Source organism: Diorhabda sublineata, chromosome 6 (genome assembly GCF_026230105.1).
Source record: "Diorhabda sublineata isolate icDioSubl1.1 chromosome 6, icDioSubl1.1, whole genome shotgun sequence".
Lineage (NCBI taxonomy): Eukaryota > Metazoa > Arthropoda > Insecta > Coleoptera > Chrysomelidae > Diorhabda > Diorhabda sublineata.
The window spans coordinates 23,733,026-23,753,265 of NC_079479.1; the positions used below are offsets into that span (position 1 = coordinate 23,733,026).

At 31.1% G+C, this 20,240-nt stretch overlaps 2 protein-coding genes across 2 annotated transcripts; one reads left to right on the forward strand and one right to left on the reverse strand.

Annotated features, from left to right (window-relative positions):
- Positions 1-599: 599 nt before the first annotated feature.
- LOC130445700 (syntaxin-6) lies at positions 600-13,406 on the reverse strand. Its single transcript, XM_056781517.1, has 7 exons — positions 13,202-13,406; positions 12,829-13,002; positions 12,638-12,728; positions 11,577-11,636; positions 11,252-11,484; positions 9,411-9,505; positions 600-6,303 (listed from the first exon to the last, which is right to left on the reverse strand). Exons 1-7 carry the CDS (start codon positions 13,234-13,236, stop codon positions 6,227-6,229), a joined length of 765 nt encoding a protein of 254 aa, XP_056637495.1. The 5' UTR covers positions 13,237-13,406; the 3' UTR covers positions 600-6,226.
- Positions 13,407-13,618: 212 nt separating this feature from the next.
- Positions 13,619-20,237, forward strand: LOC130444830 (40S ribosomal protein S5). The gene is made up of 5 exons (XM_056780096.1): positions 13,619-13,732; positions 14,015-14,153; positions 14,373-14,594; positions 14,779-14,994; positions 20,115-20,237. Exons 2-5 carry the CDS (start codon positions 14,025-14,027, stop codon positions 20,181-20,183), a joined length of 636 nt encoding a protein of 211 aa, XP_056636074.1. The 5' UTR covers positions 13,619-13,732; positions 14,015-14,024; the 3' UTR covers positions 20,184-20,237.
- The last annotated feature ends 3 nt before the right edge of the window (positions 20,238-20,240 follow it).

Below are 20,240 nucleotides of genomic sequence, written 5' to 3' on the forward strand. Positions count from 1 at the left end.
CCCGGATGAATTTTGAAGCCTCCATGGGTTAGGGACACAAATTCGACCGCAAAGGAACTATCCATGTGATTAGAACTGGCCAGTAGCTAGCGAATATTGTTTGTCTACTTAAGAAAATATTTCCTGAATTATGTTACAAAAAAATACATGACTCCAGTCATATAAAAGCAGACAGGTCAAAAGCTTCTTAGGTGATACCACTCAGGGAGGTGAAAATATTGCAACTAAGCAAAGGAGAGGTGTCCATTGTAACGGTCAAGCTCTATTAACGCAAGAACGAAAATCTTGAGATTTGACCTGGTGCTAGCTTCAAAGTTAGCAACACCTAGAGGACTCTCCAATTTTGAAGTCTCCGTGTTTTAAGGAGAGAAAGAGGTCTGCAAAGGTACTACCAAGGCTATTAGGTCTTTCTTACCATTAGGTCCTTCCGTAATGTCCTTAAAATATTTGAGTTTGTTCATTTTCATTTTCTAATCAAATGGAATACACCTCCAGTCGTAGCATACAGATCGCGAAGAGGTTGTTTTGATTTCGTTTTCTTTTGAGGATAATATCGCATTTATTTCACGGATATGGGAAGGTAAAATAAATAAAACAACTTTTATATGCCATTGTTCATATAAATAGGTCAACATCATCTATAATATTACAATTACAATAAAGGAGGCTACAGTTTCAACAAGAATAAAATGTCCTTAGTCATTTTTCAATAAAAAAATTGAAAATATAATTGGGGAATAGATGGCAATAAAGGGGAGATAAACAGTATTTTATATATCGTTTGTTTTATGTAAAGCACCCATTAACAACACTTGTTTATTTTAATCGTGGGATTCCCCGAAATAGACGATATACAAAGCAGTTTCTTCTTTCCTATTGTGTAATACGAATGTATTTTATCATTTCAAACAGTTATCGACGTTATTGTGAGTAAAAATTTAAATAATACAGGGTTCAGTAGCATAACTTTGTTTTTTTAATGCGCGCCATTCGGAGGCGCAATGCAAGCATAGTTTAGTCGCCATCATACATTAGAAGAGTGAATGGGGTGCGTTTGTCGCTAAGATCGACACGCATTTCGGAATCGACCGGAACTAAATTGTTATATGGACCACTACATTTAGGTAAACCAAGACAAAATGAAGATCTTTACCGAAGAACACTCAGGCAGTGCCTGTTCTTGAAGTTTCCGATCGTTTCATGAGAAGGTCAAAACGTGACTACAATTCTCTAAAGAAGGTCTGTGAGGTCCTTCCCGAAGACGCTATCGGTTTAATGATGAAGCTCATTGGTGTGGGTCCATGAATAAATCAAATTGTGTTGACATCAATCCTCGAGAATTGTTTGGAATGCATTTGCATGCACTAAAGTCACAGTTTGACGTACAATTTCCTCAGGTGCAATTAATGGCTTTTGCTTCATTAAGAATATAAGTCGCAGTGTTTGTGTACCAATAATGGCATACACAACAAGAGGTACCACTTCCTAGAACGCCTATCTCAATTAGGGGCGATTTGCAATGCCAGATTTGTTCCTTTTCAATTTTTTCCAAGGTCCAAAAGATCTGCAAGGTTTAAAGAACAACATCCAGGAATTACCTAAAGGACATTTGGTTCCGCAAGAGTTGTTTCAAGAAACTACTTTCTAGAACGCCTCATCTCAATCAGGGGCGATTTGCAGTGCCGGATTTGTTTCCTTATAATTTTTTCTATAGTCCGTCCAAATGATATTCAAGGTTTAAAGAACAACATCTAGGAATAACCTAGAGGACATATGGTTCCAACAAAGGCACACACCGCAAAAGATTTTTCAAGACTCTACTTCTTTTGTGATTTGTTTCACAGTGCAAAAAATTTTCATGGTTTAAAGAACAACATCCAGGAAGAAATTGCCAAAATAATGCCGGGTATCGGTTTATATGATTTCAAATATGCCTCAAATATGATAAACAAGAAACAGTGCATACCAAAACAACCCTTATGGTCCATGGTATGGGTTGTTTTAAATTTTTAGTTTTGGTACCAATTAGAGTGAAATTGGAAAATTAGTATCAGCCCTTAAGACCATCTACATTGGAAAAAAAAATTTGTGCATATCACCACTATTTTTCGTTTTATAGCGAATAGTGACAGTTAAAAATTCTTTAAAATATCTAAACAAATAGAAACAGCAATATTTCTAAAACAATTTATATGGGGGCTAAAAAAATCATTTTAATAAATATCTAATTTCAAATCTCCTACCAGTCTATACAGAACTAAAATTTTTAAATAAATACTATTTCTAACACTAATCAGATATATATTCAGTCCTATTATCCAATATTCTAACAACATAAACCACCCTTTAAACGTGATGTCAACTATTATAATCCTTTTACGGAAAAAGAGAAACATTGCTTTTAGAAAATGACAACTAACTTATAGAAAGTGAAATAATTTGAAAAATTTTCACCCAAACCGACATTTCATTTGATAAAACTCATAATTACATTGTCTGGTCCTTCGAGCCGGGATTTTTTGATAGACCAAACAATAATGATTTAGTAATAATTTAATTTAAAAACTGGTAATTATTTTACCCTTCTCAATGGAAGAAGTGATAAAAAGAGATAAAGTAGAAGAATATGATGAAATAACAAAGGAAATACTAATAAACGAATTTCAAATTGAATACCTGCATATAAGAACTAAAACTAAAACAACAAAGAAGGCTTTAAAAAAAGAGGAACTCAAAATCACATAGAGCAAATGATAGAAAAGAACTTGGAAACAGTATACCAAGGAAAACTTAAATAGACAAATAAAAGCAGTATCTGGAAAGTTTTAAGCCAAGAAATGACTAAGAGGGCGAAATACGCTCAATTCAAAGACAAGAGGATATAAAGATGTGTATATCTTCCAAAAAAGAAGAAACAATAACAATTTAAAAAAAAAACTATCATGACATGATGTTGTAAAGGGTGTTTTCTAACATGAATGTCTGGAGTATACAAAAAAATATATTTCAATATTTTCAGGTTCAAATCAATTACGACAATTGTAGAACTATATATTTTATAGTAACAATTCAAAGAAAAATACGAAAAAGGCTTTTACTGACTTGTACTCTGTTGTAAATTGAATTAGTTTAATTCGAGATATATAAGATGAACCAACAAAAGACATGATTTTCAAAACCCAAATGTCACTGTTGTGTACATCTCAGCTGAGAAAGCCATCCGTAACCGCAATAACTGAGGTTTCTTGAAGATAAACAAACATTGCTGTGTACATCTCCAAATAACCTAAACAGTTTGTTGTGAAATTTGGTAACTGATGACTTAAGGAAGAAGAAAACTGTTAAAAAGAAACATTTGAGAGTTGAGAGCGGGACGTGTTCAGTTAGAGCTAAACATACAATCCATAACAGCAATAATTTCGTCATAAACAAAAAAGTTAAGAAAACAAAGAGAAGAAAAAGAAAATAGAAAGAGAGAAAGTATGTAATGTAAGGGAGTGCAAATTATGATAAAAAACTAAAATCATAGAAAATGTATACTTGTATACTTGAAATAAACAAGAATAATAGAAGTTCCTTGATCTGGGTGCAAGATCAGATAAAAATCGAAGAAAATAGAGACCAATATACCAGAAAAAAGGTGACAAACACCTTTAACTCACCTGGAGACTTTCTGGTTGTAGAAAAATGTTCCATAAGAGATTTTAAAGAAAAACAAGCTTTTCGGGGCTAAATCACTCCAAAAATTTTCTGCAGAACATTAATACAACTGATTCAAAAAGTATAAATCTCCTTACTAGGTGCTTTTTGCCTTTTCAGGTACTAACCGATCAAATTAACTTTAATGAATGTAAATTCAGTGTATTGGAAGAAAATCCAGTACAACTAGATAAAAAGTAATCCAATATTTCCAATTCAGAGTTTATTAGAGTTCGGAACTGAAAGGGCAGCTCTAATAGAACATCAAATTAGCGAACTGTTTGTTTTTTCTGAATCACTATGTATATATGTGCCGTAATTGAAATGATGATAGTAATTTCACGTGAACAAAGTAAGTTTACATAAATATCGGTATATATACAATAATTTCGAGATTGGTGGATGAAAATATATAATAAAATAATCATTCGTTCCCCTATGGTTCCAAAACCAAAAATAAATAGGAGACTTTTGAGGATTTTCTCACAAAAACAACCGTATTGAGGATTTCCTTACATATCCTTTGATATTCCGCGCTCAAATGTGTCGAGCCTTAATTTCAGGACAATGAAATACAGTCGAACCGAATTGCTACGAAACCTACCATAAGCCAGGATAATTGTTGTTTGTCCTCTTATGAAAATGTATCCACGTATTACAATGAAAAAATAAATTAAAACTCAACCAAGAAAACCATTAGAAGATTTAGTCTAGCTTAGTTCTAGTGCCACATGATTTATTATATTGAAACGAGTTTATGGCGGGCAGTCAATATAATTTTATAGCTTTGTAGCTATAATATTTCAGTGAAACTGATCACGATCTTGATACTTAAGGAAAAATCTTGAGGTTTTAATGTGGAGAAAGTACCAGTTCTGGTTATACTGAACCAACTTTTCAGTAATGGTGTAATTGTGGCTAAACTCGGATAGAACCACATTGGTTCCATTCACACGAAAAAGGAAGCTAAATATATGAGAAAAATATACCTAGGAGAAAACAAATTATTCCAAAACAGGAATTAAAGTATCTGGGAATCACCCTGGCTGTTATGGAAGGAGAACATCAAGAGGATACTTTTAAGAAAGCTATAATGGTCATCATGAAGCGCAAGAGAAGGCAAAAGGTGGAGATGTAGCTCCCAATACTTCTAAAGATGTACAACATGATTGTGAGCAGAGAAAACTGAAGCAGCAGTCGATACCTGAGCAAGATTCAGAAATTGGTACGTATCTGATTTTTAGAATCATGAAGACTTGTCTAACATCAGCACTGGAAGTCATTCTAGACCAAACTCCTCTGCACATTGTCGTAGAAAGAAGCATTAACTGAACTAGATGAATAAAAGAAAGTTCTCCTAATGCTAACACATATAGGAACGAGTTAGCAAAAAAACTGTGGAATATATGCCCACCTGCCTTTAGAAAAGGGGCACAAAATCAATAGGAACCCATCCTAGCACCTTTAAAATTGAAGTTCGAGCCATTGAAAGGTATGCATAGTTCAATTTGAACAGGAACTACCAGAAAGGAGCTATAGTAATCATTTGGAGAAGTGAAACAGCTTTAAAAGCTCACATATAATCAAGTCAAAATGGATCATGGGATGTTTAGAGGCCCAAACTGAGTAGATGAATAAAATAATGTTCTTCTAATGCTAACAAACTAAAAATTCTATAGCATATATGCCCATGTAGCACTAGAAAATGGGCAAAAAAGACCTTACAGGTCACAGTACACGACAAACCTCATATCTAAGTGTTCAACGCTCCAAATTACACTGTCTTATCCTTCGATTCTTCCAAAAATTGTTAGTTCCTAACCGGGTCGAAGGACCAGACAATGTTATTGTTGATAATTCCAAGAATTCCAATTTGGTTTTAGTTACGTTAAAATTAATGGCTGATTAGTTACTAAATTGTATGTCAGCTTGGAAGACGTATATTAAAATATTGTTTTGTTTTTTTTACTGTTTTGGTAAGAAGATCCTCAATACTTTTCAATTTATAAAAAATACTTGAAAATATAAAAAAATGGAATAGCTTATAGAACGTATCCTTCTACAAGGTGTTTATAAATTCGTTTGAAAAAATATGGAGATTCATTGTTGTAAATTTGAATTGACTATGTGTTCAAAAACGGTTGGTTCTTCAAATTCTTTAAGATGAAATCTCATAAAACGAAACATCTTCATATTTTTTCCAATTTGAATTTATAAACTCCTCTTACATTCAAGAATATTATTTAAAAATACAGTTTAATGATTCTGTATACTCAAAATTTGCATTTAAAATATTTTAATCTCGTTAAAATAACTATACAGAGTGTCTCACAGTAATTACTGAATTTTTTGTTTTGTATAAATTTATAGTGCATTAAGCAGAAATTTCAATACAAATGCTTCTATAGTCAAACAATTTTTTTTTTTAATTATTGAATAAATTTTTATTTCATATTTCAAAAACAGCTCTGAAATGTGAACATTAAAACAAAAATACCTAACCTGACAGAAAAAAAACTCAAGACAATCACAGTATAAAAAATAAAAATATCACAATCACAAGAATTACAACTAAAATTATTATAACGGTCCACTGCCTCCGATCTGAAATATAAAGATCACCATTAACAAAAATTGCATTCTCGAGAAAATCAATACAAATTTCCCAAGAAAAAAACCTGTAATAAGGGAGAATTTGCTTAAATATTGGAAAGTGTTCTAACTCTAATATATTTCCAAGGTTTTGAATACTGAAATTATGGTCAAGTGCAATATAAAAAATGATGAATTTAATGTTTTTTTTTCAAAAAAAAACGAAATAACGATTTTTTTTAATTTAGTTTAACGTGCCTCGACAGCGTTGGTCATTGGCACACAAAAACAATCATAAGTTAAATACAGGACTGTTACAAAATCTAATGCATAAATTAAATTATATTTTCTTATACAGTTTGGTGGCTTTAAGAAACTCCACGATTTTCCTTATTTCCATCGGGCAGTTAAGTGTTTCCTTGAGGTTGGTTTTCATATCAAACTGTTGATATGCGGTAGAATATTCTCTGCAGTCGGTGAAGATGTGCTTAACAGTCACAGGAACTTGACAAGTTCGGCAAACAGGACGACTTTCTGACGACATCAAATAGCCGTGAGTAAGTTTCGTGTGGTTGATGCGAAGTGTTCTTATTGTCACAGCTTCTCTCCTATTCATAAAGTTTAGGGAAATGTGAAAAGTAGTTGGGCGGATTTGATGTAGTGCTGTAGTACTCTTGCTCAATGTATCGTGCCAAGATTTTTTAATGAAACGAAATTTAACACGCCACAATTCTTAACTAATAAATGTAAATAATTTTTATTATAACTATACATATTTTTATTTTGTACTTGACCATAATTTCAATCGCAAACGATGATGTAATCGAAAGCTCGGAATATATTTAGTTAATACACTTGGTGTTCAAGTTTGCCACAATCCCACTACGAAAAAGCCTATATATAAAGCTATACATTCTATTTAGAATTATAGCCACTTAAATTGAGCTCTTTTGATTTTGTATTTTTTGGGAGGTCAACCCACATTTTATCACTACTTATTCTTTCTGTCTGCATCTGCATACTACAATCATGTACTTCTAGATTCTCCATTTCCTGTAGAATCTGATCTTCCCATCTATTTTTCGGTTTACCTGGCAAACTTTTCTCGTTCGGTCTCCATTCTGTACTTTTCCTTATCCCCTGTCGTTTTTTCATTATTTTAATGTGTCTGTACCATCGTAGCCTTTTTGCTTTAATAATATTTACTATATCCTTATTTTTAATATATTCTCAATTTATGGATACTCATCATTTCCAACTTTCAATGATCCATAAATTTTTCTAATTATTCTCCTCTCATATATCCTTAGTTGTTCTTTGGCAGGGCCGGATTAAGCTAGTGGCTTGGGGGGGGGGGCTATAGCCCCGGGCCCCAGGTCCAAGAGGGCCCCATCATTTGGAAAACATTTTGTATTTTTGATGTTTCGATACCACAAATCTAACGTATTGATATTATTTTTAAAATTTTAATTTATTGAAAATGCCTATTACTTTTATTACTCTTGTTTTTCCGGGCTTCCCAATTCCTTAAGGGGCCCCGTCACTATTTTAGCCCTGGGCCTCAAAAATCTTAATCCGGCCCTGTTCTTTGACCATATTTGTTTGTCTCATAATTCTGCAACCTTTGGAACTACTAGTTTTATTGCAGTCTTGTAGATTTGGTTACTTGGCTTATTCTCTTGCCCTATATCCTGCATGAATCCTTTGCTTTGTCTCATTCTTTGTGTCATTTTTGTTGCTTATTATTGTTGCCTAGAACTTAAATTCATCGACTACTTAAAAGTCAAGGTCATTTATGATTACTGTTTCTTGTTTCTAATATTGTATTCATAGCATTTTCCATGAGTTGTTTTATAATAGGAATGGAATATACTGTTGATTTTCTTTCTATACCACACTTTCCACATCGTTTACATGATCTGAAATATTCTGTGCATTATTTTATCAGCTCATTCACTATTTTTCTTAACCTCCTGTTTTTTTGTGTTTTACTTTGTTGATTATATAATTACATTCTACTTCTGTCCTTTTTTCTTCAGATGCTAGGTTTGATTCATTATCACTTATATCATCTTTGTCTTCTTCTCTTAATAAATTTTTGAAATACTGACTTCATTCTTCTTCTTTGATATTGTCTTCCAAAGTATCCATACTGTTATTTGGCCATTTTATTCTCTGTGTTCTCTTTCCTTATTTTTGTAATTTGCAGCTTCTTTTTTCTCTTCAATTTTCATTGTACATTTCATTCGAGGTGGCAACTTGTTCCATATTTCTGTTAATCTGAATTATACTCCATCGAAACCTCTAAGTGGTTGCTCTAACCTGCTGACTCAAAGTTTCCCATATTAAGATCGGAGCTTCACGATAACCAATCCAAAGTATGGATATCTTATTCTTGGAAGATTTTTTACCCCCTCCATAACTAGAATGCATTAGTAGCATTTTGTTTTCTATAAATAGTGCATGGATGAGGTTCCAAAAGGTATGTTATACAAAGATCGGTTGTTAAAAGTTTAATACCACCTCATACCAAACCACAGCTTCTTGTTTCATTTATTGTTGCCCCAATTTTGATGTCCCCCTACAAACTAAAAATGTTCTGGTTTATAGTAGAGAGAGGACCAGTTGTATAGAGTAATACTGCTTTTTACTGGCTTTCCACTAACTTCATCTAGCTAATATGGAAGTTATATCGTTGAACAAATTCTTGCTGCATGTTGCACTATTAATGGATCAATTTCATGTCCATATTATATACCAATTCATAGTATCGACTTTGTCCAAGTCTTCTTTCAGTTCCTCGATACCATGTCAGTTGTCTGAAGCTCATAGATTGAGTTATCCCATAGGTGTCACTTTAAAACCTATATCCATGAGTGCTATTGCACCAGAACATTCTTTGCATGACAGATTTTTTTGTCTCGAGTTGCATTTGCAGCAGTCCAAATTGTTATTAATAAACAATAGTTTCAATTGTTAGTGAATTTGTTATTTTACACATGGTACAGTTAAAAACTATCATTTTTAAGCCATCGGTTAGCATTCAAATATTTTTCTAAAGTGGATTTTTTCATTTTACAAAATGCAATGTACAAAGTTATATAAAAAAAGTTCCTTACCATCAGAAAGTCGTAGAACTTTGGCAACCTTTTTCATTGTAGAATCCAATTTGGAATCAGTATTTTCTAATTCTGTTCCAAATTCATCCAACATTCTAAAAACAAATTAATATTTAACTATGGAATGATTAAAACCCATATGAAACTATTATTATCATTATATTTCAAATGAAGAGAATATCATTAGCAACAAAATCAAACAGTACAAAGACAAGAATGGCGAGAAGTTTTACTAGAAAAGTAAGTTTATGGTTATTAGCATCTAAACTAGACGGTAAGAAGACAACAAAGGCGAGACAATATTATATTTGACGTACCAGAAATAATAAATTTAAGAATATTATTTGGTATTTTTGTCAGATTGAAAATAGAACTGCAACACGAAAAAAAAATCCATAACAAAATTAGTGGTACTGAAATCTATTCTGAAAGACTACAAAAAAGATGGTGATGTACTACACAATCAAAAAGTGATTTAACCTAAAAGTTTGTGTATTTTAATAAAAAAATATGAAATTTTAAGCAATTCTTTATGTCACTAATTATAAGACTCAAAAATTGTTAAACAATTCAGAATTTGCACTTAGAAAACATAAAACGCAAACAAAAATCTGTTGAGGAATATATTTTCACCCAAAATCACAGTGTTCCCATCAGATATTATATTTTTAAAATTATATTACACTCCTCAGCAAAATTGACCCTTAATTTCAATTTTTTTATAAACCAAAAAAATATGGTTAGGTTAGGAATGCATTTGAGGTGAAAACTACTATTTGTAGGTGGAATTAGAACTTCCAACAAGTATAAAATGGTATATTAGTTAAATTCAACCGCATATTGTAGCATATACAAAAAAACGGAATTGTATTTCTTCTCTGATATCAATTACAGTTTTTTATTGTCCAGACAAGTTTCAAATCTCATTTTTCATTAAATTTTGTTCAAGATAATTCTATATTTCAGTCAATATAAGAAAATTTTGGAATTGATTAATTATAATCGTAAGAGACTATCAGTTACAATAAATCGAATGGATAGAGGTCAGAATTGTTATCTGGCTATATCATTACTTAAATTTCCATTACTTAAAAATCATTTTGGATCCTTCTTGGTCGATCATTGTCATATATGAAGATAAAAAGGTACAATTTATGTACGTATGTTTGAGTATTGAAGTAACCTTTTACCCCTTCATATTAAAACCACCCTAATCTATCACTGATCTAATATAATATGCATATCTTAGTTGTGGGTAATACTGAGCAAACCTTCCATTTGCTCTTCTATATACAGGAACATTTCAAACATTGTCAAAGATGTAAAATATGGACAAATATGAGAATATTACATTCAATTACTGATGATTTCCAGTGAAAATGATCTCTATTAAACCGTATTTGTGTTCTTTGATCTATTGCAGTTGCTGGTACTACTCAAACTGAACTCTTTATTATAGTATCTCTTATATATAAGCCCATAAAGAATATTAGTGAGTGTTACTACCTATAATTCAGTCTAATTCAGATTTGCATCAACCCTGACCAAATTTGCTTAGATTTATCACTTGGGGCCTTCCCTATAGAATTACAAAGTTATAAAAGAATTTGAATCATTTTTAAGGGTTCTAATATGTTCTATAAAATTTAAAATAGAATATTCTAGAGACTCCAATCTACTATGACAAATAAATTTCAAATAATTTGTCAAAACTGTAATTTCCTTATGAATTTCCAATTCTAACTCCATTGGGTGATAATATTTATAAATAAGTTTTAAAATAAGGAAAATATCATTATCTGATAAAACAACCCCTAATTGTAGTATATATGTTGACTTACCCCGCTTGTTCATCTAATTCAACCCCAATGTGTCTGGAAACTGTTTTCAAAGAACCTAAAGAATCACTGATAGCTTCCAAATGTTCTTCTTGTTGTCTCGTTAAATATTGTTGTTGGTTAAGGGTATCACTCAAAAATTGTCTCTGAGGACTATCTAAATTGTTCTCCAATTTGGAATATTTTGTTGTAGAATGCGAATTTGCAACTCGAACAGGACTACTATCCAACAAAGGCTAAAATGAAAAGGAAAAATGGTTATGAAACCTAAATAATAAAATTTAATTTGAATATTAGCAAAAATCACAATAATTGAAAATATTTTTACCTGTCTTGCAGTACGGTCCTTATCTCTACTCCGATTCATGTTGATTCTTTCTTTTATAGACTAAAATGAAAAGAAAAACAAAAATCTAATTTATATACTTGATTAATTATAAAATAGTTTAAACAACAAATACATAGCTAAATAACATCAAAACATTAAATTTCCACATCAAATCTCATTGAAATTATGACTACATGCTTCAACAAACATAGGCTAAATCCAAATTTATAATATATACTGACCATCCTTTCCCAACATACCCTACAATAGACCTTAATAATCATATTACTGACAATTAAGAGTCCCGATGTCACTTTTAACACCAAGATTGAATATGTACACAAAAAAAAATCCCGAGCAACATATTTCACTAGTATAACACTCAAGTGAAGAGATATGAATAAATTCACTACATGTAATATTTATAAAATGATTCGCCAACCGCTACCTTAGAAAATTGAGATTATTGTATATCTATTTTGTCCATTGAGTATCACAGCTTCAAAGACTTGTAGGATTTTATTACATTCCAGCACAAACCTAGAGCATAATTTTGCAGCCATTATGGATTATAAGGCACTTTTGCTGTCTTAGCAAATTGAGATTATTGTATTTCTATAGTGTTGATTAAGAATTACAGCTTCAAGGACTTGTAGGACTCTTTTATACCCCAGCCCAAGCCTAGAGCACAATGTTACAGCCATGGTGGATTGTAAGGCACCTCTGCTGCCTTAGCAAATTAAGATTAATGTATTTCTATAGTGTCCATTCAGTATCACAGCTTCAATACCCTTCAGTACCAAAAATTGAACCTAGTTATATATGTATAAAAACATTAACCAAGAAGTATGGAAAAAGGATGAAATTAAGCTACTTATAGAAAATTTTTCAATAAAGATCCAAAAAAAATTATATTTTTGACAAAAACGTGATTTTAGTAGTATAATCAGCAGAAGGACGTCAATTGAACTGCATTATCAATCTAATAAAGATAAAATTATGAAATGATCAAGAGAACCAAAATGAATGCTTATAATAGTTAAGTTTAAAAGAAAACTTACCTTTACTTCGTTTTTAGTTGAATCAATAAAATGTTTCCTTGTCGTTAGTTCTTTGTTGTCTATTTTAAATTTAGAAGGATTTTTTTCTACAATATTTGTGAATTATTAAGGAAAAAATCTTTTTTATGAAGCAATTAGTATATTAATAACAGGCAGCAATTAAAATGACTATGTATTTGTTAGAGAAAAGGATATCAATTGTATCTTCTAAATCTTCTAAATCCCATTCAATGCTTCTCAAAGAATTCTTAAGTTCTGTATTGGTCCATTCTATTTCATCTTTTGTAATGCAAACACTATCTTCTTGTAACTCAGTCCATCTAAGATATAATCCTCGTGTTTTATTTAATGCTTTGAAGACCTCACTTTAAACAAAACAATGGTAATCACAGTAATCAATATTGATTTAAATCATTTTATTAAAATAAAAAAGCAGGATCTACCGTAAAAGAAAAAAAAATTACCTAAAATTTGCTCATGCACTTTATTTATGCGATAAAATACGTGGTTTAAAAATTATTTGGAAAAACATTTCGTGAGCATGCAAACATTCATTTTGCTTACTCTTTAACAACAAAAAAGGGATCCTCCAGCGTCATGACAAATTAAACTCTAGAAAAGCAAGTACTTCGCTTGCGATAAAATTGGAAAATATAAAAACATATGGGAATGTGATGAATTATGCTTGTTTTAGGACTAAATTATTTATAGAAAAATCAAATGTGATCAAAGTATACATTTGACATCCAAGAATTTGACTTTTACCTGAGAGACAGTTAATTAACTACAAAGGACTACCAACACAAATATATCTGTAACTTTTTGGCTTAATTCAAAATTCCCGCTTCAATTTCATTTCCGACAGTTATAAACAGGTAAAATTTAGTAAATAAAATTTCCCTAGATTAAACAAAGAACAGTATATTGTATATATTGTAAGAGCGAGACAGCAAATATAGAGGGTGTTAAAATCAATTGACATCTGTAACTAAGTTATATTCTGTCAATGATGGCCTTTTCCGGTTCGCACTGATGTAAAGCGGTCGTGAACAATATTCAATTTTAGGAAAGTAGCAGTTTGAATTAATAAATAAGGTAACATTTCATAAAAAATTTTATATAAAATAATTTCAATTGTAAACTATTTAAAATAATGATTACAATAACAATTTTTATTTCTAATAATTAATTTTCTATGTAAGCACACGTGTTTACCTCTACAATTAAAGTTTATATTTTATGATGAAAAAACTTATTTCTGACACCTCTTGACAGAATATTCTTGTTGAGAACTTATTTTAAATCTGAGATTTCTTTATGTTCGTGTATCAATTATATTTAATAAGAATCGTTTTACAGAGCTATTATATTTTATAGGTAATACAATATGGATGACGATTGGAGCACTGAGGTCCAAGGGGTAGTTGCGGCCCCAAAAATTGCCGAACTTCCCGAAATTAAATTATTTGGAAGGTGGAATTGTGATGATGTTCAAGTATCTGATATGTCTCTCCAGGTAAACATTACAATCATTAATCTTGTGCAAATTTTTTTCTCACACACAAGGCTTCTTATATTCATATTCTTTGAATGATGAAAACCAATATTTTCTGACACCTCTTCAGAATTTCTTTGGTGATAGCATTTATTTATTCTGATACAAATTTTCTATATATTTTGATTATTTAGTGTTGTTAAACAGAACTTTTTTTATATTATCCTTTTTTTTTTCGAGGATTATATTGCAGTTAAAGAAAAAAATGCTAAATATTTACCCCACTCTGCGGGTAGATACGCTGCCAAAAGATTCCGCAAAGCCCAATGCCCAATAGTAGAGAGGTTAACAAATTCCTTAATGATGCATGGGCGTAATAATGGTAAAAAACTAATGGCAGTAAGGATAGTAAAACACGCCTTCGAAATTATTCATCTTTTAACTGGGGAAAATCCACTTCAGGTATGATATTCACTTTGTTACAATAATTTGACACTGAAATTTTTCTAATCATGATGAAAATCTTTTATTTTCTGACACTTCTTCAGAAATATTTTGTTGATTCATTTAATCTGATAATATGTTTGTTTAAATATCTTTTTTAACAAAATTTTTCCAGTATCCACGAATTTATATTAATTTTCAGATTTTAGTGTCTGCTATCATCAATTCTGGGCCACGCGAAGATTCCACACGTATCGGTAGAGCTGGTACCGTAAGAAGACAGGCTGTTGATGTATCACCATTGAGAAGAGTCAATCAAGCTATCTGGTTGCTATGTACTGGAGCAAGAGAAGCCGCTTTCCGTAACATCAAAACCATCGCCGAATGTTTGGCTGATGAACTTATTAATGCAGCCAAGGTAAGAATTATACTTCAAATCTAGTTAGAATCAAATGAAATCTTCTCCAAATCTTTAAATTTAAACCTAAACACAGATTCTAATGACAATGCCAGTTTAAAAAAATTATTTTCTATTTTTCTAACTTATTTATGAAATGTTTTTATATTTGTAAGTCAATTTGGTATACCATTTATATGATTGGAACTAAAATAATTTCTTTCATGAATATGTTGTTCTATTCATCATTAATGATTTTTTGCTATTTTGTTCTTGATTCGCTTTTATGATGCCAGGTGAATGATGTGCAATTGTGAAATTTTGTTTCATACTCTGTAAAAATACTGCTGAAACTGTTTTAATGTTGAAAACCCAATTGAACTAGTAGTGTGAATGGTATAAAATGGCGAAATATCAATTGACAAACCTCGGATCAATTCTCCAAATCTATGAAAATATTGAAAAAATTCGAGATCTTGTACTCATACCGTCAAGTGATAATTGATGACTGCCAGTGAGTAGTGGATAAAAAAAGATTCAATTTGTGAGACAGAGCGCTCATCAACTATCTAAATTGGTAAAAATTTGAGGAAATTCAAAATCTTGTGCTCACAGATGGTCAAGTGACAATTGAGGACTGTCGGTGAGTAGTGGATAAAAAGACTTGTTTTGTGGCTGACATGATGCCAAACAACTGTTCATATTGATGAAAATGTTGAAAAAATTCGAAGTCAGTGAGTAGTGGATAAAACAGAGACTTGATTTGTGGCAGGCAGGAAACTGGTTCTTCCTCCATGACACCTGCAAGCACAACAATCTCCATTCAAAAGTGAGTCAATTTGGAACACCCTTTATATGTTTAGAACTAAAATAATTCCTTTGATGACTATGTTTACCAAATTAATTATGTAACTTTATAATTCAAATAGAATTCTTATGATTCCTTTATAAATTTAACATATATCAGAAATTGTTAATCATGTGAAAATAATCTGCTTCCCATGGATCAATCAGGACTGGATAAGGAGAAGGGTTTCATATTCTTCTCCTTGAATTACTCAAAGGCATTTGATGTGTTGGTTCATGATTTATTGGTACAAATCTGCAATATTTAGGATTTGGTGGAATATCTTGTGACTTTTTGCGTCTAGCTTAAAGAGAGCTCATCTAAGGCTGGTGAAATGGTATCTTGGATACCACAGGACTCAATAGTTGGCCCACTTTTGTTCCTCTTATATATTTTTGATTTATATTTTATTAAATCAGGATTCTATAGGAGACTATTTGTAGACTGATGAGGGAGTCAGCCTTGTAATCAGATACTGAAACGAGCTGGACCTCACAGCCTATCGTCAGGTCGTGTAGGATTTTATTATGCTCCAGCACAAGCCTATAGAAAACATGTAGAGTTAATATTTTTTACAGTTATTATATATATTTCACAAAAATAAAAATAAAATATGTCCTATCTAATGCCTAACTATTTTAAAATAATAGTTACGGTTTCGCTTTGGGACTAAAGAATTTTCAAAAATTTTACCTTGTAGTAAATCGTTTTTGATTTTTGCAAAAATATTTTTGAAACAATAACAAAAAAAACAAAGTCTGAATGCAAATATGCAAATAATTTGATTTGTGTTTACATAAACAACTGTCCCATCTAATGCCTATCTATTTTAAAATAATAGTTACGGTTTCGCTTTGGAACTAAAGAATTTTCAAAAATTTTACCTTGTATTGAATCGTTTTTGATTTTATGCAAAAATATTTTTAAAACAATAACAAAAAAACAAAGTCTGAACGCAAATAATTTGATTTGTGTTTGAAAAAACAACTGTCCTATCTAATGCCTAACTATTTTGAAATAATAGCTACGGTTTCGCTTTGGGACTAAATAATTTTCAAAAATTTTACCTTGTATTGAATCGTTTTTGATTTTTGCAAAAATATTTTTGAAACAACAAAAAAACAAAGTCTGAATGCAAATAATTTGATTTGTGTTTACATAAACAACTGTCCCATCTAATACCTATCTATTTTAAAATAATAGTTACGGTTTCGCTTTGGAACTAAAGAATTTTCAAAAATTTTACCTTGTATTGAATCGTTTTTGATTTTATGCAAAAATATTTTTAAAACAACAAAAAAACAAAGTCTGAACGCAAATAATTTGATTTGTGTTTGAAAAAACAACTGTCCTATCTAATGCCTAACTATTTTGAAATAATAGCTACGGTTTCGCTTTGGGACTAAAGAATTTTCAAAAATTTTACCTTGTATTGAATCGTTTTTGATTTTATGCAAAAATATTTTTGAAACAACAAAGAAACAAAGTCTGAATGCAAATAATTTGATTTGTGTTTACATAAACAACTGTCCTATCTAATGCCTAACTATTTTGAAATAATAGCTACGGTTTCGCTTTGGGACTAAAGAATTTTCAAAAATTTTACCTTGTATTGAATCGTTTTTGATTTTATGCAAAAATATTTTTGAAACAACCATAAAAAACCAAAGATTGTTGCAATTTATTGCAAAAAATATTTCAATTCCTTATTGTCCTTTCCTATGCTGCTTAATACCCTAAATTATTTTGTTGTATCATAAAGGACTAAATTATAGCAAAACCTTACCTTAAATGTGTACGAAGTGGACAGACATATTTAACATAAAATTTTGCAACAATGTATTCTAAAGTGACTAAATTAGCTATATTTTGCTATATTTATCCAAAGTTTGCTAGCATATTATAGCTAATTAACATGTAAAGTGTCCTTTCCTATGCTACCTAATGCTCATCATTTTGTAGTATCATAAAGGACTAAATTAATGCAAAATCTTACCTTAAAAGTGTACAGCGTGGACATTTTTAACATACTATTTTGCCACAATCACCTTGCCACTTCTAGTTAATCGATATATTGTAAACATAATTTTTTTAATTTGGCATTGTTCTCTTAATTATTTTAAAGGATAAAAAGCAGGATATCACATTTAAGTTGTATTCTAAAATATTTTAATCAATCACAGGTTAATGCCTTTTTCAAAACTTTTGCTTAGTAGTAGTGAAATTTTTAACATAAATATCCTTTTTATTTATACACTCAACAGCAAAAGAATTGATACACTTATAAAATTGATGCAATTTGATTGATATATAGTGTTAAAAACATATAGGACTTGATATGAAGTCCTTCATGCAAAGAAAACAATCCCAGTTCATCTCGACACACTCTGAATTAAATTTGATTCTATTATTCCATTAGAATGTCATGTTGCTGTAAATTTAGAGGACTTTGTACAAAAAATAATATTAACCTGTTCCTCTACCTTGGAGCATCCCAAACATGATAAATCTACTTAAGGTTTGGGCTCTTTGCTATTTCAACAAAAGGAAATAGCAAAGGAACAATATGTAGCACTAAAACTTATTTACCCAACAGCTGTCGATAACTCCACACAGTCTGCCCGAGCTTAAAAATTTTTCCCGAGCCATTACCAAATGACTTAATTAGGAATAAAATGGTTTTGAAAGAATTGTTCATCAGATGGAAGTAAATTAGATTAGACAATATTTTGACGCATCTTAGCAGATCTGAGGCGTCGATGGTAGAAAGGAATATTAACAATAATTGACAAACATGTGGAGTTCAAACGTACTAGCAATAATCAAGGTGTATATGAAGTTCTTGGAATTTTAATGAAAAACTGCAAAGTAAAATTGAGGAAGATGGACATCACAAGGAAGTGGAAAACCAAACAGTGGGGCATGGGCGTTTGAAAAATTTTTCAATTGAGTACTGAATTTCTTGACAATGTAACAAAAACAACAACAAATTGACGAATCTGAGAGTTGTTAGGGTAAAATAAGGGCTTTTTGTATTAATCTGTGACTATTTATATAATTTGAAGCCACTACAACATAAAGTAAAATTAAAAAATTTAATCACATAGTCGATAAAAACAATAATCTAATCATTGATGTGAACTTTAAAGTTGCTTCTGCAACTACAATATTCTCCAGATCTACAGAAATTGTATAAAAAGATAAGAAAAAGCGATGAAATGATTTTATAACTATCGAAAGCAACTAATTTCATCATTGAAACATAATTTGGCTAAAAAAAACTTGTGGAGACCTCTAAATGGTAACCCATTAAACTAGAAAATCAACAGGAACCAATTAAGCACAATAAAAGGACAGTAGAGCTGCTCTGAATCACTGGATTCAGGGGTGATGGAATGGAGTGGAAAGATCTGGTCAAACTTACAGCCAGTCAGGACCAAACTATGCAGAAAGAATTCCTTACTTGCAGATTAACTGTTTTAGATCCCTGTAATCAGAGGCAATGGAATTGTCAAAGATCTCGTTAAACATAGAGTGAGTCAACCACTGATAGAACCAAAACGTACCGTGGGAATTCTTTATGGATCAAGTCAAACTTGCAGCCAATAGACCATTGACTTGCAGATTAATTGCTCTTTATCCCTAGATTCAGAGGCAATAAAATTGTCGAGGATCTAGTTTTGCATAGAACAACACTGACAGGACCCAAACCTGCAATGAAAATTCCTTATTTCACATTAAGAAACATCTTATGCTGTGTTGGAGGGGGACAAACAAATAGAGAAACCTCTCATACTAGATACTGGAGTTAAGTAAACAGGAGGTAAATACTCTGGTAGTTTGCTATCAGATATAGAATATATGCAGGACTATGTGTTTTGAAGAAACTACACATTTTCTGGGATTGGCAAGTTCTTATTAACATTCTGAGATTTGTTAAAGTGAAAGACCTTTACTTCAAAGCCAATGTCAACTGGAGGAGTGTTTTAAGTCTGGAGAGCATCTGTTAGATGGGGGGAAGGACTGCCAAGGGATTCCCTAGTCAATTAGAACCGTTAAAGCCACAAAAATATTAGTTAAAAACCTTGTTTAGGTTGGGTTTTTATTAATGTGTCAGCCAATTAAATCAATTTCAAAATTAAAATATATCTTGATGAGTAAACTTCATCTATTTATCTAAGTGGATCGATTATTTGGCTTTTAAATACATACCCTAGACATAAAAAAACCAAAACTCAAATTTATTAACTATTTGGTGTGTACATTTCGTTCATTGGATTTTTTTTTATTTCAGGGATCTTCAAATTCTTATGCTATTAAGAAGAAAGATGAACTTGAACGTGTAGCCAAATCTAACCGTTAAGTTTAAAATATACGTTCTGTATAAAATTTACAGAAATAAACTTTTTATATATTATAA